The sequence below is a fragment of the Triturus cristatus genome, chromosome 1_2 (assembly GCF_964204655.1).
Source record: "Triturus cristatus chromosome 1_2, aTriCri1.1, whole genome shotgun sequence".
NCBI classification, from domain to species: domain Eukaryota; kingdom Metazoa; phylum Chordata; class Amphibia; order Caudata; family Salamandridae; genus Triturus; species Triturus cristatus.
In genome coordinates, this window is record NC_140580.1 from 452,441,873 (window position 1) to 452,464,273 (window position 22,401).

A 22,401-nucleotide genomic window follows, 5' to 3' on the forward strand; every position below is an offset into this window, starting at 1 on the left:
ACCAGTGCAAAGGAGTAGCCATGGGAGCTACCTATGCCCCAAGTCTGGCGAATATATTCATGGACCACTACGAGGAGGAACATTTGTACAATCACGCCAATCCATACCTCAATCATATTGCGGTATGGAAACGCTATATTGATGACGTGATAATGATCTGGTCCGGAAATGCCAACGAATTGATGGAATTCCATAACTGGCTGAACACTAGATCCAATGACATCCAGTTCACGATGACAAGTAATAATGAAGCTATAGACTTCTTAGACCTGACATTCCGTGTAGAGGATGGATTACTTTACTGCGATCTGTATCGCAAACCAATGGAGAGGAACTCCTTGTTGAAATGTGAGTCACACCATCCACCTAGTCTGAGGGATAACTTACTCTATGGGAAATACCTCAGACTGAGAAGAAACTGTACCAGGAAAAATGACTACTTTAAGGAATCTGAAACGCTCACTATCCGCCTCAAAGAGAGGGGTTACCCAACCGGACTGTTGAAACGGGCCAAAAAGCGGGCCTGGTATTGCCCCCATGAACAGCTGTTGGAGGTCAATCCAAAACACAGGGAGACAGACAAGATTGTCTGCGTCACCATATTCAACACCAAGAGCAATGATATAAAGAAAGTGGTGAAGAAATACTGGAATTTGGTTGCAAGTGAACTCCAAACCACACAAGACCCCGTCTTTGCCTTCAAGAGGGGTAAAAATATCAAGGATATGGTTGTAAACGCATACCTCGAAGTACCCAAGCCACCTGACCTCAGAAGCCACTTCGGTCTCCCACCTGTGACCGGACACCACAAATGTGGACAATGTAAGGCATGTGATCTATGCCATGAGGGAACCACATTTGTACATACCAACAGAACATACAAACTTTCCCACTTCACCAATTGTAACAGCTCAAACGTTAAATATGCCATCCAGTGCCCCTGTGGCCTCATATATGTTGGGCAAACTACTCAGAAAGCCAAAGTCAGGATTCTGCAGCACATGAGCAGAATAAATTGCAGGGTTCAAGGGGCCCCTATGGTTGAACATTACATGACACACCACCACTCTCCTAACAACATAACAGGGTGGGTACTAGAGAAGATCATCCCCAATGCTAGAGGTGGCTCGATTACGAGGATTTTGAATTATAAGGAGTGCATATGGATCCATCTACTTAACTCAGTACAGAATGGGTTAAACGAGATGGAGGAGACCTCGAAACAAATGGGGCAACTCTAACCTGCCCTATTCCTTAATCATGGTTGTTGAGACACTCTATTCAATTACATTGTATATATTGAGCCATTAATACAGCTGGGTAATTATGCTAGCTCTTCCAGAAATCTGAATTATTGTCACTGCATATAAACTACACACAATCTTTGTTGGTTTTAACTTGTAGATATTCAAGTATAACATATGGAAACAATTGTTACTGTGCCCGTTGATGCAAATTAAGAAGAGGAAATTATCCAAAAATATATCTAATGCTTACTGTTTAATCATTGTCAAATAAGTGAATTCAGTAACAAATCGTTAAAACGGAAGGGCACTTTTGTCCATTCCTCTACGTATTGTATTGTTTTAAGATTATCACTGTAATTATGCACTGAAGTTTTTGAACTCTAGACTCCTTAACAGACTGGATAATCGTACATACCACATGTAATAATGTTTAACCTTGCGGGTTCATCAACCGCCTACTGTATAATCCCAGGCGCATTATGTAATACATGTCTACGTGTCCCATGGTTTGCCGAGATTGTTCCCACCTCGCGAGTGAGGCACGAGTCTTAGTTGCCTAACGACCTAGCAACACCGTATGACGCAGGACGTGCTCGAGCGTCAGCGTCCTCCGTTGCCTAGTAACCATCCGTTGTCTTAACATTTAATAATGCTTAACCTTGCGGGTTCATTAACCGCCTATTGTATAATCCCTGGCGTATCACATAATACATATCTATGCGGCTCATGGTTTGCCGAGATTGTTACCACCTCGTGAATGAGGCACAAGTCTTAGTTGCCTAACTACCTAGCAATGCCGTATGACGTAGGACGCGCCCTAGCATCAGTGTCATTTGTTGCCTAGTAACCAACAATCACTCCTAACGCGCAACGTACATGCGCGCGCGTTCCTCGGCTGCATCAGCAAGCTCAATCAGAGGGCTGCTGTCATTCCGTACAGACGAGCCAGGACTCACGCCTGCCGCCCGCGATTCTGCCACAAGCTATTGCCAATCATTGAAGGTGAGCAGCCAGTGTCACTCGAGCCTCTTTTACCTAAATAGTTACACGGCTGCCCCCCAACCTAATCCTACTTTCCCCACAGACCCAAAACAAGAAATAATTGACCTTATGATTGGAGAGCTTCGATAAATACTACCAAACTAAGGTGAGCATAGAATTATTCCAGTAATCTTTACCCCTCCTTCCTTCCCCCTCCCTCCGTTCCTTCCCCTTCCACCCCATCACCTTCCCCCCCTCCCCTTTTGCCCCTCCCCCTGCCATATAAAGATTTTACTTAGTGGTAAATCGAACCCTTTTCCCCCTCACAGAAGTGCACCAGACGTCCTGCACTAACCTTTAACTGCCGAGAGGAAGGTTAAGATGCAAGTTAACCGTGCTCAACTTTGAGTTGCCCTGATTATTCTTTAGGTGAGTTTAATACCACCATGCACACTGTGAGTCATTGGTGCTTTTCTTCTCCTTGTTGACAACACACCTGACGAAGGCATCTTACTATTTACAGGCCGTCACCCTCTGTCCCCGTCCTGATGAAGACCCGCACTGACTGTATAGTAGTGCAGTATCTGGGTTGAAACGTCGACACTATCCCCTGGACCAGTTACCAGAGCCTGCGAAAAACTATTTCGCAGATCTACTATAAATACTTGTCTTCTGGCCATCAGAATTTTTTCAACGTTTTTAAAGCACTTTGTACATATCACGCACTATATCACTGAGCACCACTTGTCACCTTGTCACAAATTGTATTTCACTTTGTACTTTGAAGGCCTTTCAAAATGTTTTTGGGTATATATATGAATGACGCAATTTATATATAAAAATCTCAGAATACCCCACATTTTTTTTGATTGCTGCTTATGACTGATTGCATATTTTGAATAACGTATGACTTGTGCTAAATGGTGTAAAGAGCCTTTTTTCACCCGACAGAACCATTGTTTCTTTGACATACTATCTCCCAGGTTCTGAGGGATACTGGGTTACCCCATTGTTACTAAGTCGTATGTACAATATGGGCTTCGAGCACCACCCATCTTTAATTGGTTTCTCATACTGTCCTTCATAAATGCTGGCATTTGTTTGGTGAACACGCTTATTAGTCCCTCCTCTTGGACTTTTGCAACCTCCCATGAGGACTGCCCGTTACATGTGTGCTTTCTGTTATTTATAATACTCTGTGAGCACTCTTTTTTTTTGTTTGCCTGCCTTGGCTAATGTTTTTGAATTGTAGTGAGAAGTGTTTGTGTTTTGTTAACTTTGCGCGCCGGCTTGATGAGAGGTTTGCAGTCGCTTTATTTACCGTACTTGTATTGTTTACGACTACAACACTTGTTTTTATAATTTTTTTTTCTTTCCCCTTCCTGCTTCACGTTGGGAGCCCTCCCTTCACCCTTCGAGCACAAACGCAGGGGTTGCCTGCACCCACCCTTTCAGTATACATCGATAGAGTCAGCAAGAGGCCTGAGCACGCGCTCTGCCCCAGATCACCTTCATCGCGCTCGGCCACCCAATGGGATGTTTATTGATGGTTGCAGGCTCTAATCTTCTACAGCATGGACATTACAAAGTGGCATCACAGAGTGTATGCACATTTTTATTATATTTGCAAGCAATAAGAATACAAACGCAGCGTTTCCCTTCCGTTGCTGCTTCTTTTTATATTTTGCTTTCCCCCTCCCACTTCGGGTGAGGAGCCCTCCCCCCCCACCCCCTCTCCGAGAAAACACGCACAGGGTAGCTAAACAAATATGTACGCTACATCATCTACCGGACACCTTTCTTAATGACCTGCTCGGCATTGCAACAATTACCGGTAGTACCACCCTAGAAGCACACCATTACCAAGCCCTATTTACTGTGTAATGTTATTGATTCTGTTGTGTTAATTTGCCATAGTTATTGCCTTGATGCCAATTCACATGCCTCCGTCACTGCAGTTTTGCGCCATTGTTGTACAAAGTAGCCTCCAGATAAAAGCACTGCATAAATGCCTGTTGATATAGATGGTATCGGAACAGGACAAAGCGTGCATTTATAGCAGAAAATGTGCTATATTGTCATATAATACTTTATCATGTGGGAATTTAACAAAATGTATTGGCTGGAATTTCACATTTTCACGGCTAATGTGCTGCGATGTACAGACCACGCTGCCCGTCCCATTCCCTTTTTCTCTCCCAGCAGTTTGTTGTTTCAACCCTTAATAGTTCCCCTGCTCCTCCATGAACCCCACTGCTCCCGTCTCTGGCAGTCTGTCATCTTGCTGCCATTGAGGAGTATGATATGTGCCTAGAGCAGACTTTAGCAGCCCCACGTGTGTCTCATCCTGGGCTGATGCAGTTTCCAGGACACACACACAAACACACACACAGTCCTTAAGCTGCTGGCGGCTCCATGGCCAGTGTCTAGAGTCTTATCTCGGCCTCGCCGGACTATTTCACAGATCTTCAAAAGACCATTTACATCGCATAGGAAAAAATGGTTTACGAGGTTTTGTAATACATTTGGTGAATACTGGCAGCAGTGGTTCATGTGTTGCAGAGGCCCAAGCCTTTTAAAACTATGCTTCTTTTACAAGGTATGTTTATGTTGTTTATTTACTTTTTGCATGTCTCTGCAGTCCCTAATTCACCCCTGCTTTTGCTACTCCAGCACTTGTGTTGGTTTCCCTCGCCCTTCTCCCAGCTGTTTCTGCTTGATTTCCAGCCGCGGTCCGCGGAGGGAGTTCCGTGGGGCGGATAGGTGGGGCGGGGGAGGGTCAGGGTGGGGGGTACTAAACACCGGAATATGGATAGTTGGAGGTAAGTAAACAATTAAATAAATAAAACGAATTTCGTAGCGTGCGCTGCATCACAAAATGCGATGCAGCACGCTACGAAATTCGTTTTATTTATTTAATTGTTTACTTACCTCCAATTATCCATATTCCGGTGTTTAGTACCCCCCCACCCTGCCCCTCTCCGCCCCGCCTTTCCGCCCCATGGAACTCCCTCCATGGACCGCGGCTGTTGATTTCCCATCCCCTGCCCCACCACCCCACCCCGTCCAGCTTCAATTACCACCAACATCCCTCCCTCCCCCTTCATGTTACTTGTTACAACTTGCACTGTAGTAATCACTGTAACGACATCGGGAGGATAAAATGCATTTCAGCAATTCTTTGGTTGAAATATATGCAGACACACCAACCCGTTAATTGTTTCTACCTTTAATGAAAGCACATTTTAAAGATGAAAGCATCAATTGGAAGTTAATGCAAAGTATCTTTTTATGAGAAACCGAAGTGAAGTGATTGAACTGGATAGCGCGTGAGTCAAGTCTCTCTATGCACGTTTCTTCCTCCAGCACAGGCAGCCACTTTGTGTTATACTTGAAGGCATTTCTGCAGAGTATACCTATTCCCTGCTCCATTTGCATAATCGTATAGTCACTATCCACATAATTCCGCTGCACACCATACCACATAATTCTACTATACAAATCCACCCCACACCACACAATTCCACGCCGCACAATTCCACAACTAACAATTCCAATACAACCCACATAATTCCACTACACATCACACACATACACTCCATAACACATGGGTAAAAGACTTTGTCATTTACAATGCCAATAGCTCTAACTCAAGCCAATGCAAGACCTATTCTATTTCCAATGCTTGTTTGGTTTCCTATTACTGGACTTACTAAAGCTACTCTCACTTGGCACTACGGCTATGGGAGCTTGAACTACTGGACCTCTAATTCCCCTTTCCTCACCCCATACATTCATCTCAGGGCTTACCCTCACCCCTCAGAGATTTACCCAAGGATTGCTTGATGGTGGTAAGTCGGTCATACAATGGTCGAAGTTTACAGTCAAGTAGCTCAGCTAACAGCCCTCTGATACAGACCCACATCGAAGTATTGGAGTTTTCATAGCTAGAGCCCCTGGGCTCCTGGTTAGCACAGTCAGCAATAAGTTTAGAAGAGCCCACCTTTGGCTTAATCAACCCTTTTCTCCGCTTAACCCGAGGTGCTGGTTCGGCAGAAGGTGTAGCAGCTCTATTTCTGAGTTGAACTTGTTCCCCACTTACTTTAGTGTCCCTGCTCCCATTATCAGCAGAAGGAGTAGGTGGTTAGACAAAAGAGTCTTCCCTATGGCTAGTGATATCAGGACCTGCTACAACGCCCAGTGGGGAGGAAGGTGGGGGAGAAGATGGTGTTGCTGGAGAAAACCGATCTTCAGCTTTAAGTGAGAGTCTTCTTTCTGTCAGTTGGATCTCTTTAGAAATCACATCAATCACTGTGAACAAAAAGCTATCAATGGTAGTCTGACTGTGACTTTGGAAAGCTCCAGGGACCCCCGGCAGAGTTTTCTGCTTTCCCATTTACCCAGATGCTGCTAGAGCCCCCACTCTAATGAAACAGCCAACAATGGACAAAGCACAGTATCTTTATGCTTGGGGAGCATAGGGTTTTAAAGAGCTTATGACACGTTATGCTCCAAGCCTTACAATGCAAGACCAAGGTCTTAATAAAACTAAAGAATCCATTAGAGAGAGAGCTATCTATAAGGAAGAGTACAGGCAGCCGTACACAAAACCCAAGGGGGATGGCCCCACCCTGACTCTTCCTGGTGATGACGGGCATAGGCGGGGCCCGCCATTGGTCCGGGCTTTGCCCAGGTATGGCCTGTGCGCGTCCCGTGCCACCGTAGACCAGGAGGTGTTTTATAGTGCTTCATCAGTAGGAGGCGGCTGAGTCCTGGTCCCTCCCCCTAGGACCAGTGGGGTATGGGTTTTGCAGTCCCTGGTGCAAGCAGCAAGCCCTCAGCAACACAGCGTCCCACTCTATGGTAAACCATGGCGTGCCCACCATAGACATGGCTATCCTTCCTTTAGGTGAAGTGGGTGGATAGCCATGACTATGGTAGGCAGCCCCATCACTATGTATATCTTTTTTAACTTTCTCTGGTGTTAGGGGACTTTCTGGCTTCCAGAGGCAGATCAGAGGCAATTATTCCATCTCACCCCCAATGGGGCAGAAAGACTGTTGCCCCATTTACTTGGAGAGAGGGTATGGCCATGCCCATGCTGTGCAGCCCCCGCCCCATATTTGTATAGAACAAAACCCTGGTGTCTAGTGGGCTTTCTGCCCTCCCTGGGATCAGATTGGGGGTAATTATCCCCATCTGCCCCCAGGGGTGGCAGAAAGCCTGTTGCCTGATGCTGTGTTGCTGAGTGCTTGCTGCTTGCATTGGGGCCTAATTCTGATGTTGGTCGGAATTGCCTCTGACTGACACCGTTTCGGGGAAGGAACCGCCCAACCATAGGTCGGCAGTTCAGACAACCCCATGATGATGCGACCGCACATGGTGGGGTCGCAAACTTCAGTTTTTTCAATGGGAGCTTGTGCGGCGGGACAAGCTCCCATTGAAAGATGGAAGTTTGTAAACATCCCTGCACCGTGTGGCAGGCACCTCCCCATAGGTGCACCCCAGGCCCAAATGCGGAGGGCAAGGGGGAAGAGAGTCCCACTTGGGGCCCCCAATGTCAGTTTCAGACAGCCAATCCAGCTGTGAAAGGCTGACATGGATGGGCTGTCGGAAACTGTTAGAAATGGGATCTCTGGTTGGCTAAGGCTTGCGCCAAAGGCAGGCAGAGACCACCACTCTAGTCAGGGCAAGGGGGTTACACGCCAAGATAGCCCCTGCTCACCCCCTTGGTAGCTTGGCACGAGCAGTCAGGCTTATCCCGGAGGCAATGTGTGAAGCGTTTGCGCAACACACACACACAGCAGCAACACACTAGGCACACCACAAAAGAAACTCCACACAAGGTTATATCAAAAATAGCCTTTGTATTATCATAAAACACATTAGATGTTAATCACACAATATACACTGTGCCAACTGGCACTGGGCAGTATTTACAGGGGATTATTTACACCTGACAGGGCCAACTGGACCACTATCAGAACCATCACAAAGTGAACTTAGTAGATGTAGAACTTATCATAAACATAGAACACAACCAGTAACCACTGGTAACCACTGTACTCAGCATCAGCCTGTAACATAAACTACATTATGCACAGTATCACATCAGGTGCGAATTACACTCTGCGCCAACCTCACCAGCATAAACACATTATGCACTTCTCTCATAAGTCTAAACACATTAGACCCTAACCTCCTAAGCATAACTCACATTGGGGGCATAAATCACACAGTGAAACATAATCTCACTAGCATAAACCATGATATGCAAAACAAACTCATAATCATAAAACTACATTTTAGAGGTATCAAAACAGGGTGCGTAAAACATACTACCTACATTACATTTCCTTGCACCACATAATCACATTAGGGCCTGGCGCCCTATAATCTTAACAGTCCCCCTGGCCAACTGGCCACCTAAAATGGTGTCTCAAATGCCCTGTGTCCCAAAAGTCAGGGCACGCTGCCAAAGCAGCGAAAGTCAAGGGTGCGCAATCTGCGCAGGCCTAAACGTTGCAGCTAGCACTAAGTGCTGCGCAGCTGTGAGTGTCAGGGGCAAAGGAGTGCATCTCACTCCTAACTCAACAAGCCCCTGGAAGAAATAATAGCCTAAACGGTGCAACTGTCCACTACTTGCTGGGCAGCTGTAAATATCAAATGAGGCTTGGGCTCCCAATGTGCCCTTATGCAAATGTGCCCCAAACGTGCCCGCTGCCCTCTATCAGGAGGGGCAGCGGGGAAAAATGAACAATAATGCCCACAACTAAACTTGCCCAATCGTTGCAGTTGCCTGCTACGGCGGCGCAACTGAGGAAGTCAAGAGATACTGGCAATAAAATGCCCCTTGGGCCCCCACTAGGGCCCGGAAAACAATGTTCCCCCGTGGGAGCGGCCCACTCCTCTGCGGAATCACTCAGGTACCAACTCGGTGCCTCAATATGCCCCCAAACACTACATGCCTCGTTGGAGCGGCCCGCTGACAGACGGGGCCACGACAAGCCTGTGCCTCGACCGGCACCACCAAACAGAAGAGCCCCTACTCACCGGGCTCTTGTAGGCACTTCTCCACTCCTCTGAGCTCCCGCGCTGCTCCCGGGTGCTCTGCTCCTCGCCCGGTCCCTCTCCTAGGACCGGGGTCTCAACTTCCAGCACACGGAGGCGGGGAAGGCTCCCGGCTCTTCCTCGCTTCACCCGGGCCCTCTCCCACTTTTGCAGGCACGCGGGGCTCTCCTCCGGTCACGAGGGCCCCGCAAACAGCAGTGCTTGTCCTGACTTCACCTGGGCTCCCTCCTGGGACCCGGGACTACGATGCGGAGCCCGAACAGCTCCTTCCTGCTTCCTCTTGGCCGCGCTGCAATTGGTGGCCACCTAGCCCCACCCACAACCAGGCACTCTGGATGCCCGACTTCCGGGCAGACTCTTCCTTCGGCCGCGTCTGCACTCTCCCTCACGTAAGTGCGTGGTGGGCTCCCGCCTTATGATTAAGCACAGTTGTGGGGTGGGCACCCGCTGATTAGCATTCTCAGGAGAGTGGGGTGGGCTCCTGCTCTCCCACATAGAATCATTCACGCGGGGTGGGCTCCTGCTCCTGTCGGCGCTCAGGAGGGGGAATCCCCACGTCGGGATTCCCTCGGGCGTTCCAGCAGCACAGCGCTGCAGCTCTCTCACGCTCCCCTCTGGGTGGGGTTTGAATAAAAGGCTCCTCTCTGGCCACTAAGTTCAGAGCACTCACGAGGCGCTAGGAGCCTTAGCCGCAGTAGTGGCCCCAGAAAGGCCAGAATAAAAAGTCCTTGGTGTGGGGGGGGGAACCACAGCACAGCGCAACCAGGCAGGCCAGCACGCAGGGACCCCAGGAAACAGCAGCTGGGTCCCGTGGTGGTTCCTCCTGGCAGAGTGTCCCCCCAAAAGTAAGAACAAGCACAACAGAACCAACTCATGGGGTCACAGCCCCTATATTTATATTAATAAATACCTTTGCCACAGCACAGGGCTTGGAAAACCAGATGCAACTGGTTTAGGGGGGATTTGGAGCACTCTGTTTACCCAGCTCCTCTTCCCCTTTCACAGTGCAGGGCAGAGACATCAGACACACCACAGGAGGTGGAGCCAGCATTGTGGAGGGAAGGCACAGCCCTATTCAGGTCCCAGGTGCATCTCCTCCCTCCCATCTAGATGCAGATCTCTCTATTCACCACTGGGCAGACTCACCCTGGCTCCTGGAATTCCCCACACCATCCAGCACCTTTCAATCAAAAGCCAGACATGCACTCCACATCAGGCAGGCAGACACACAGCACACAGAAATGCCAACTTCTAAAAGTGGCACTTCTCCAACAGTCACAATAAATCTGCGCACACCCTGGCGCAGCATTTATTCTCACGAGTTCGCACATACTAAACTCGACCCTGCACTCCTCTCACACCAGGAATTACCATGGACACACATATCCCCCATGCTTTGCTATGGAAGGGCAGGCCAATCTCACCACATGCACTCAGAGAGCGCACGCACTTTACACTGGGCCACAGTGCTAAAGTGCGCAGAGGCCTAAAACCACCAACACTACACAAGGAAAAGGATAAGAGACAGGCAAAATGTTGAGGGGTGATCCTGCCAAAAGGGTCAAGTCCAACAGAAACCGACATCATAATCCAGATGGCGGAAACGCCTTCCTTAGGGGATTCCGGCCGCTTTCTGACTGGCCAATGGGCTCCTTGAGCCCGTCGAAACGGTGTCGGATTGCCCCACCAGTTTAAACTGGGACCGCCGTCTTCATAATGTGGTGGTCAGACATTAAAACTACCATGTTGGTCGGAAAGTCTCCCACCGCCGGTCAGAGGCTTTCCGACCGACATCGTAATCAGACCCAAAGTCTTTTTTGGCATGCACGGCTAAACTTGCTTATTGCGAGTTCCATTTTTAAATGTATAATCCACTTATTTTTGGAACTCCTTAAATCTTTTCCTCACTTTGACCAATCTCCAACAAATTGGGAAGGATGAAATCTTGAATTTAGCATTATTAATCTTCAAAGCTAGGTGCAAGTTTATAACGTGCAGCATAGCCATGACTATGCTAAAACGTCTTTTTAAATGCCATGTTGTGTACACTTTAACTCTGCAGACGTGAATGATATCTGTAATATATATATATATAAGGGTTCTTTAGGTGTCATTAGTTTTGATTTTGAAAAGAAGGCCATTAATAGAAACCCACACAATCAGCTGTGGAATTTGTACTGGATTTTATTTTCATAACTTAATATATGAGCAGTTTATATGTTTTCTGGTTAGTAAAGGCATTGTTTTTGTATCAGAAAAGCACATTGTTTCCTGATTGGATCAATGAGGCTAGCCAACAGGTTCACATATTTGAAGTATGAAAAATATCTGCCATAGAGGGTGACCTTTAACCCGTAGCTAAACAATCAGAACCTTTATTATATGGAAATGCTCTCGTGGCTTCTGTCTGCATTTACATATTTTAGACTCAAATGATTCCAAATATTCGTTTAATTCCTGAAACTGCTCTTTTATGAACGTGCTGAACCAGTGAGAACTTTCTCGTATTCAAAAGAGACAATTGTATGTTGATTTAGCACGTTTGTTCCTGAAATGTACTTAAGAGACAGCAAGGATTTCGGATCTTTTTAAGGTTGCACTGAAAGAATCAGTTATAAGAGTCCCATACATGCTAATTATTCCGATTTTAAATACCGGGGACTCTGATGACTGCAAATGAAAGACTCTCTTTGACAAAGACTTTATTTAAACCTTCATATTTACTTCTTATTTGAGACTGTTGAATGTTATAATCACATGGAAAATGCATGTTGTGCAAATTGGATTTGCTCTGAATTGCCTGTTGCTTCGTCATATTTATGTATACTAAACCCACAGCAGCATGTGTAAGGTTTCTCAATGCTAACATCATGCATGCTGTGACTCTTGGCTTAAACTACAATCTTACTTTCCTTCTAGGAGGTGAATAGCTATTTAATAGGAGTCAACCCATGTGCTTCATTACTCTGAAACCATGTACATAACACTATAAACCTCCAAGAAGGGCAAATGCATATGTGATTAATGGGATTCTTAGGGTAATTTTAGTTTTCATCGATGCAACGCAGCGCGCACATTGAAATTCGTTTTATTTATTTATTTATTTATTAACGGAACTCCGTTCGGCCTTATGCCGGAGTTTACTACCCCCCACTCTGACCCTCCCCTGCCTCACTGCCCTGCAGCACTCCCATTAGGAGCCGCTACTGGGCAATAAGACTCTTATGAGCCCATTTTCAAGTCCTCGCTCTGTACCTACTTGCTTAGATTTCTTTCCCTTTCCTTTGCAGGAGGGGCTCTGCTTGACATTTTCTCTGCCAGCAAATCTGACCTCCATATTAGGTTGGAGGTGTTTGGGCGATAGTGTGGTTACTTGTTGACAAACCTTGGAATCCTTCACTTTGAACTGGATCTTCTGTCCTTTGCCAATGCCATCTTCTTGTGGAGGTTATGGTGCACAGAAGAAATAAATACTAGACCTTCAAGTAATTATGGATATCATACCATCCAGAAACCCTCCATCTTATGTCCTGATCCCAGCCACATTGAATTAAACATGCGCAGAGGAGATTTCATCTTAACTTCCCAAAATCATCAACTACTCACTACAACAAGATATACTCTTCTCATCACATAATTCAGGTCAAAGCAACCCCCTTCTCAGGAAGCTAAGCCTTGAAAACAACAACTAACAAACATCATACAGGTATTTAAATTACCATTCCTAGTCAAGATCATTGGGAATGCTGTTGTGTCACAACTTCTCACCCACAGCTCCAAGAAAATCAATTAAACACACTTCAATTGAGATTCCGTCCCAAACATAACACAAAGGTAGTCAGCCTGCAAATACTAGATACCACACTTGGAATTCTGGATCAGCATGATGTTTGCCTACTTATCCTAGTTAAAGATATCGAGTTATTATTCGCTCACACACATTCTGTCATCCAAAATGGTTATTGATGCTATGGATCTATAATTATTACATTTGTTTCTAGCTGCAAGATCTCCGCTTGCGAAATGTAACTCTGTTAAATCTCCCACACTACCACGAAAATGCAGTGTTCCATAAGCACATTTTTTCCAACTCATCTTTCAACTTGCTCTTGGAACCCTGTGTGTCTGTGCTACTAGGCCAAATGTGTTCTCATACCAACATACAGGCAATACACAACTACATCTGAGAGTACCTATTATGGCCAGCGTAGCCAATTTGAAAATACCACTAGCTAAATGAACATGTTAGGGGAACCCATTCCTCTTGCGAATGAGCCCCACAAAACAAACTCTCACTCTGTCCCTCAGTGACTTTCCCCCAGGTAAAGAATGGCTTAAGCCTTGTCACCACTGGGCATCTCTCCCTTAGTAATTCCCTTGTCCAAATCTCTTGGTTTTATAATTGATCAGAAACTAAACATGATCGAACACATTAAGAAAGTGTCAAAATCTACCCACTTCCAACTTCCTCTACTGAGAAAACTGAAACCCTCCGTACTTGCAAGAGACATTAGGACAGCACAGCAAGTATCAGTGCTGTCTCATCTAGACCGCGGAAACGCAGTACATGCAAGTCTTTCCAGATTGTGCACTTCATCCCTTGCAGTCATCCTCTAAAAGGTGGCCAGAGTGATCACCGGAGCATCTCTGTTGTTGAGCAGCAATGAAGGCTGATGGCTGAAGGGCCAGTTTGAAAAGTACCACTTTAGGAGGCACTATTTATCCAACGATATTGACCCTCCTCATAAGCGCCATGTGTCAGAGTTCAGTGCACCTTCCAATGTGCTATGTCTCTGTAAATAGTGACCCTGCAGGAGGGTTCATGTACTGGGCTATGGTGTCACCAGCTGAGCTGTTATATATCTGGCATGTTTGGCTATGGTACCCATTTGAAATGTCACGTGCTTGGCTATAGTGTCCCTTTCTCTGAATTGCCATGTGTCTGGGCATACTGCCATTTCTAAGGTGCCATATGCTTGGGATCAGTATCCCTCCTAAGAAGTTCCATAAGTGTGGATCGATTTTTCTTTTAAGGTGCCATGTGTCCGGGCAGAGAGATCTTTCTCTGAGGTGTCCTGCCTCTGTATGGTGCCTATACAGCAGGGTATGCTGTTGTGCCCCTCTTCTGTGACGCCACATGTGAGGTGTTTCCACACAGTTCTCTTCCCTAAGGAGAGGCTCTGCAATATTTAAGTTGTACCAGACCTTCACGGACTGAGATAGAGTCCAAATTGTTTCCTCCTGCATCCACTGAGAGTGACTTATTGAGACCAGTCACCATCTGAACTTTAAGAAGATGGATCTAGCTTGAGGTGGTTCTATTCGTTCCACAAACAATTCAAATTACGGGTTACACTTAAAATGAAATAAAAATCTCCCTCTCAGAGTACCAAATAAAAGTTCCATGGGGATGCGTCATGCACAGCGGTTCTGAGGAGCTGCGATGTGAGGTCGTATGCTGGCGATGCGCTATACAGCGGCAGTTCAAATGCGGAGCTATAAGGAAATGCATGACGCTGTGTCAGTTCTGCCCAAAAGACAGACCACCGGTGGGCTGGTAGAGCACCTTCAGGCCCACTTCCAAGGACCTGGGTGGCACCACTTGGGGGGCAAGAGTCACAGCAGATAGAGTCCAGATGCTAGGTTCATGGTGGTTGCAGCCTTTTCTGTCCATAAGGCTCTGATCAGGAGACCAGCCAACTAGCCCTTGGAGTCACTCTAGTGGTCCTTGGATCAAGATGAAGGTCCAGTCAATTTCACTCAGGCAGCAGGGCAGAAGCCAGCAGGGCAACAGAGTTGCAGGGCATCACAGTAGCAGTCCTTGCAGAAGAGCAGCACAGCAGTCCTGGGTTGGGTCTTGGGTTCAATATTTATACTTGGTGCCAGCTTTGAAGAAGGTTCTGGAGATTTGCACCCCAGAGGTGTTTGGAATTTCCTTCCTTCCTTCCCTTGCCCCAGCTTGTCCTGGGACACAAAAGACAGTGTGAAACCATTTGTGAATGTGCTGAGGCAGAGCTTTTGTGATGTGCAAGGGTGGCAGGTGACAGCTCCTCCCCCTTCAAGTCAGAGATGATCTTTCCTGGCAACACCTATTCCCCCTTTGTCTCACTGTCTAGGATAAGACACAAAGACCTACTGCTGGCAACACCTAGTCATGTGACCCATAATACAGGCTGCAGGCACCACTAAATGGTTGGGACAAGAACATGCCACCTTTCTAAAAGTGGCATTTCCAGAATTGTGACTTAAAATCTGACGTCACCATTAAAGAGGGTTTTAACTTACAATTCTTTAGACACAATCTTGACATCTTATCCTGCTCCCAAATTAAAGTTATCACTAATTAAATGTAATAAGGTACCCAGTGTTATTCTAAGGGAGAGGTAGGCCTTGCAGTAGTGAAAAAAGAATTTAAGAGTTTTTCACTACCCGGATATGTAACATTTACAAGTACTTGTCCGACTATTTAAATACACTGCACCCTTCCCTCTGGGCTGTGTAGGGCCTACCCTAGGGGTACTTAAATGTATTCAAAAAGAAGGTCTAGGCCTGGAAAAAGGTTTATTTTGGAAGGTCAAAATGACAGTTCAAAACAGCACACACAGGCTGCAATGGAAGGCATGAGATGTTTAAAAAGGCTACTTAAGTGGATTGCGCAAAATGTGCTGCAGACCCACTAGTAACATTGAATTTACAAGCAAGGGTGCATGAAGTTTGCCACTTTACTAGGGACTTATAAGTAAATTAAATTTGACAATTGGGTGTAAGCCAGTGTTGCCATATTTAAAGGAGAGAACACTGGCACTTTAGCACTGGTCAGCAATGGTAAAGTGCTCAGAAGTCCTAAAAGCCAACAAAAACTGGTTCAGAAAACAGAAAAGTGAAGGCAAAATGTTTGAGGATGACCCAGCAGAAAGTGCATGGACCAGCTTTCCCTAAGCAGGGTCAATATGACAGTTGTTTAGCATTTAGCTGCTAGTTAGAAAAAGAGCACTACATTCATTTTCCGAGCTTCTAGGAGCTGGGAGATGTGATTACATTTCCTTTTGTCTGTGATTAGACGAGCTGGCAAATGGAGTAATGTGTATCAAGGCATTCACTGGCAAGCCAGTCAGGATGGTGTTCCACGCTTCATTCCTGGATATGACAAGTGCAGGTGCTGCTGATCATTGGAGAGCAGGTTCTTTTTAGTTGGCATAGATGGAAGTTGGCACGGTGGGTTAGGCTGCTGACAAGAGGTGCAAATCTGAGGATACTGTCAATGATAAAGCCTAATGGTATTACAGCTGTGCTGAAGAAGGTGAGTAACCACAGTGTATAACCTTTGAGACTGAGTCGCTATTGTGACTATTTATTGGCCGGTTTTTCGAGAAGGTAGGCTGTGTTTCAGTAGATCATTCGGACCATTTCAGGTTTTTGATGCACTGCATCTTTCCTGATTATGAATGGCCAACAGATGGTGCATGTTATGCTATTATGTTATCTTTGTTATGTTAGATTACATTAAATGCGGTTAGGTCAGGTTAGTTTAGGTTAGGCTTGATTTTTATATGGGTTGGTATATGCCAATTACTTGATCTCTTCGGGCTGTTAAGGTATTGATTGCTTCTTTCATCTCGAAATGGTCAATTGTAATATGGAAGCAGGCTTTTTTGGGCATTTTTAAAAAGATTTTTTAAGTTTCTAAAAACTAAGAATAAGCAATTTGTTTTAATAAGGGATTAACATAGTTTTGTGTCCCTTATAATTCATCAAATACCCCTTTTTTAAATTTATGACAGAAATCTATTTTGAGTGAATTAAATATTACATGTCTCATATATGTAAAATTTTACTTAAAAACTATGCAAGGAAAAAGAACAGGTCATCATTTCACCGAAAAAGAGATACATTGTTTGATTCATAAAAGAGGCTTTTTCCATTGTTCTTTGACTACCCTTTGTGGGGCAAGGGATGCTCATAACCTGGGAACAGCAAAGGGATTTTTGGCTAAAAGTCACAAACCTCCTCCCTCATACATACTAATGAGGCAGGAATTGGTTTGGCACCCCCAGTGATAAAATGCTAATGCTGAGATAGAGGACTGCATAGGACACCAGACACGATCCCAACATTCAAACTCCAGTGTGCCGGCATTGTGATCTCGTTCCTTAAAGAGACACGGGTCCCAATGCCACAAAAAGCAGCGCACTCTAATATTCACATTGGGGAGTGCATGCATACTCCTGATGTGTGCAGCCTGTACAATCCGAGAGTAAGTTGTCAAACATAGACAGCTTTCATTTTGCGAATGCTTAACACCTGTCCTCAGCAGTTGCTAAGCACATCATGGTTTGCAACAAGTAAAATGGCTACAGAGCGGGAGCATCCTTTACCATGCAGGCAGAACCATGACGTGCCTTTACTTCGCAGTCATTACCCTGACTGTGACGTTACCACGCGTTCCTTTACCACACAAGTCGATACAACGACTTGCTTTAGGGGGCACGTTGTTGGACTGTGTTGGATTTTAAGTCCAAAACCATCCCTATTGATGCACTAACTGGAGTTGGAATAGTAATTTATACTATTCTAAAGTCCGGTGGCCTCCCTAAGGCAAGTCGTTGTAACGACTTGCGTGGTAAAGGAACGCGTGGTAATGTTGCAGTCGGGGTAGTGACTGCGTAGTAAAGGCATCCATGGGAAATGCATGCAGGGTTCCGTCATACAGGAGAGCACCTATGCATACGTTTGTGAATTACAAGGGTGTGTGACTTCGCTTTTCCACCCCAGTGGCGGCTCCTCCACTATGGCGGAGAAGCCCCCCCACTCCCACCAGTAGCTTCAAACCAGGTTTATTATCATTTTATTTTTCTCTCCCGGGCGAGTCTTGGGGGTAAGGCCATCACGGGGAGGGGGCAATCACAAAGAGAGAGTGGTGGGCACTGTGTTCAGTGCGCATGATGGTTGGGCCGGCTACTCAGGCCGACCAAAAGGTCATGGGCACTGAAGCCCTCTCCAACACCAGCTGCATTAGCAGTCACAGTCTCCCTGGGAGTGCAAATTGAAGGCCAATTCTGACACTGCTCTCATGAATGAGAGCAGCGTCAGGATTGGCTGTGGAGGATTCTGTGAGTCTGTGCTGGTGGTGAGGAATTAAAAGTAGCGATGCGGCAGTACGGGCTGGTAAGTTATTTTTTAATTTTTCCATTTGTTTTTTGTTGTAATCCTTAGTCCCCCGTCCTTCCCCCTCCCGCCTCGCCACTCCTTACGCCTTGCAATTCCAATTAGAATGTGTAGTTTGAAATTCGGAACTGAAATTATGAGCCTCAAAGCGCTGTTGTGCATAGGGAATTCAGTCTTTGAAAATGCAAAGTCATTTGTACCACTCAACTTTCCGAAAAGTGGCATTAATATAACTGGAGACACATCCTGCAGTAGCGTTTATTTATGTACAATGCCACTGTAATATGTAGAAGACATGTAAGCACCATTCTAATTTGTAAGGAGATGAAGGACAAGTTTGTCATTAGATCATCAGTGCTGAGCATCCTTACCCCCTCTGAAGTAGTCCATCATTTTGCTCACATTGTCTCTTTTAACCTTGTTTTTTCCTTTTATATCTAGACTTGTTTATTAAACGTGAGTGTATATGAGTGGTATATAATGTCTCTTAGGATTTATAGTTTGCGAATGAGCTAATGATTGTGGTCACAAAATGTGTAATAGCCGTACATGTGGGGCCTGGTACATTCATGATTTTAAATCATAGGAAAAGTGTTTAACTATGTGTAATCTTTGTAGATCTGGTTCAACGTGCAACAAAACAGCGCACCAATGTTGGTGAAGTTTGACCTCTCAAGGGAAGCATTCTGGAAACCATTATTTACCAAGAACTTTCAGCATTTAGACACGTCCACCCTACAGGTTTGAACCCAGATTAAAGGCTTTGAAAAGAGTCAATGTTTTTTAACTTTTATTCGTTCTTTTATTTTGGTTCTGGATAGTTTTTTCTTAGTATTTAGGTATCTAAATATTTGTGTTGCCTATATTATTTCATTCAACCTTGTGTGATACATAGAGAACACCAAAAATACCATAGAAGAATGAGACTGTTGTGATTTTCATGAGGATGTGATATGATGTTTGGAAGGAGTTGCAGAACTCTAAATAAAATGTTGTTTTGTTGTTCTGTATCCAGAGCTCAGAGAGTGCCTTGGGTGAAATCAAATGTGTCGCTCCCTCCCATTCGCCCTCTTTAACTGTCTGTGAGTTGCACAAAAATGGGAGGTGTAGGAGGAAGGTCTGTGGATAAGAGAAAGGAGAGCCATGAAAAGAAAAGCAGTCAAAATGCATGCACAGGCACCAGCAGCCTCCAGAAATAGTGTTTAAATGTACCTTTTTTTGGAACCACATCAGTAGAGACTGCTGCAGGCAGCTCCTGCGCCCCTCTACAGACCTGCGCCTTGAGCGTGGCAAAGTTTGCACATGCCAAAGAACAGCTATGTAAGTATCCCTAGGTGTCTTAAGCATGGATGTATTCATGCATGTGAACTTTGCAGTGACAACCTCACTTCAAAGTAAAGTGCTGTACAATATGGACATGTACAATATGGGCGGGAGGTGGGACGCTTGACACAATGGGTGAGAGAGGTGGATTACCATGACAACAAGAGCGTAAAGGACAGTACAGGTTTGAAGAGAGTTTCAGGTTGAGCTGTGAGCATGGCAGGGAGAATAGCGATAGAAGTGCAGCAGTGGTGGCAAGGAAGCACTGGAACTAAGGGGAGAGGGGAGAGGAGGCGCTGGATTGGGGACAGCAGTGCCGATGGAAGGTGGGGAAGAATTGAGGTACTCCTTGGAGAGCTCAGCAATTGGAAGGTTATTTTACAAGGGGGGATGAGGTCTGCCTGATATCAAATGAAATGAAGTCATAGGCACTGGAAGTAGGGTGCTGCAGCACTCCCCCAAATTAATCATGCTTGAGTTCAGAAGTAAATCAGCAATAAAGGTGCCTTTAACTTATGTTTTTATCTTGTCATATCTGCTGTGCCTTTAGAGACAGAGGTCAAATGCCAGGCGACATCTTCTGACAAATTGCTACTTATTATTTTAACATTGAGATTGGTATTTCCTTTTCTTTCGTATCAAGAAGGACCCCTTGCTAGCGAGGAAGGGGTTCAGGGGGACAGGGAGCCTGATTATGAGGTCTAAAAGCCTGCGCTCCTATATAGAATTCAAATTACAAAAAGGAACTAATGTTCCTGGAAAGGATAGAGTGGGAGACATAGTCTCTCAAAAGGTGGAGAGTGCCTGGGTCAGAGTACTGAATAGGAATAGTCAGTGAGACTGTTCATGATGCCCTCACACATCTCCCAGGGGATGTCATGCTTCATCATAGCAAAAGACACACAATTGATGGACGGAATGAAGAACAAATCAAAACATTCACCCCCAGTCAAGAGATCTGGGTTAAATCCATCATTCTTTTGCTCACCATGCCACCTCAGTTTAGACCTCGCCATATGCAAATCAGTCTTGACCCTGTGCCTCATGGGAACAGTCCAGCCCAAACTGCCAAATCAGGTCCTCCCTGGACCGGAAACAAGCATCCTAGGACCGGTTTCGGTGTTTCATCCCTCTTCAGCCAGGATAGCTTGATTCCAGTGGCACAGTGAGCCCAGGACCCACGTCTGGGTATACCTGGCGCACTTAGGACGAGAAAGCAAAAAACTTCTAACGGTGTACAGCACGCTTGTGTGGGGGCTGTCTGATGTGATGGACACCGGTAGGACTGCACAGCGCGCTGGCTTTGTGCTTGTTTCATTTAAAGCTGAATGTCTTTAAAGAAAGATACCTGTGAGGCCTCGTGAGAGTCTTTTCTGTAGCATATTGCTCCTGTTGCTTTGACCAGTCGTCCGTTACGTGTAGTATCTTTTCTCCAGCATATTGTAGAAAGCATGATGAGGTTTCTCAGGCCACTTGTACCCACTGTTGAGCGTGGGAACGTCTCCAACTCGTCGCCAAAAATAAGTGTAGTAATCAGGAGAACACTGGTGTGATGATGCCAAAGTAGGTTTTTTTCCAGCAGTAGATAAACAAGTATAAATCTTCATCAACAGAAATATATTTATATATATCAATCAACAGCCCCACCAGGAGCAGCCTGCTAGCTGCTCAGCCCCATTCACCAACTGTCCTCCTCATCCAGTCACCCGAGCATTCCACTCACAGCACATACACCAGACATTCCACCCAGAACACTCACACAGGCTGAGCAGCTAGGAACAAGTTATCATAAGAGATAGATAGTAATAGGAGAATACTACAAAGTAATCCCTGAGTAGGCTCCGAACTTTCTACATCTGCATCCAGCATCAATGCTAGACTCAAGGAAGTTGTGATTATCCCAAAAGATGACGCTCTGTTTGTATTCATTTGTAGGCTAGACTACTTACGAAGGTAGGTAATATGGTTTGGCCCACTTGTCTGCCAAGAAAACGTTAGGTGTGAGAAGACATTTTAATAAATTTGTATGAAATTACTTGGTCACATTTTAATGACACGTATATGTAATTTAAAGTTCGCATATATCTTGTTGTGATCTAATCTTCCTTGTCACCGTGTATCCAATTTTTGTTTGCAGACTGGTGGCATTTATTTCTGCACATGCATTCTCTGCTGTGTATTATATTATTTAACGTTCGTAGCTTTATGTTGCTAGTCAACAGTACACCGGCATGGTATTTGTTGCCAGTGCCCCAAGTTTTGAATGTATACTACTAAACCATGTAAATAGCAGATATTCCTATTACCAATTATAAGGTACTCGTTTTATCTTCCTCGGAAGGAATTAAAGCTGAGACTGCCTTACTGGGACTCCAACTAACGACATCTGTAATAAAGCAGGAATAGTAAACTGCTCCGGAGTCACTGTTACGCCTATGCTATCCTTTATATGTATATGTTTAATTGTCTGTATGGTCACCTGTTTTATTTGATGGCCAATGAAACATTCAAAAATAACTTTTGTGCCAATAATAGCAGCACATACCTACATGTCAACATGCTAAACGTGGAAGCCTTCTTCACATGAGAAAATCCTTCCATGCTTCTCCCCTGG

At 45.4% G+C, this 22,401-nt stretch overlaps 1 protein-coding gene across 1 annotated transcript in view; it reads left to right on the plus strand.

The window, feature by feature from the left end:
* The window catches only part of CC2D2B (coiled-coil and C2 domain containing 2B), a 1,427,481-nt gene that overhangs the window by 1,374,439 nt on the left and 30,641 nt on the right, over positions 1-22,401 (plus strand). The window contains 1 exon segment of the mRNA XM_085622020.1: positions 19,083-19,205. Within this exon segment, the coding sequence (XP_085478146.1) occupies positions 19,083-19,205 (123 nt within the window).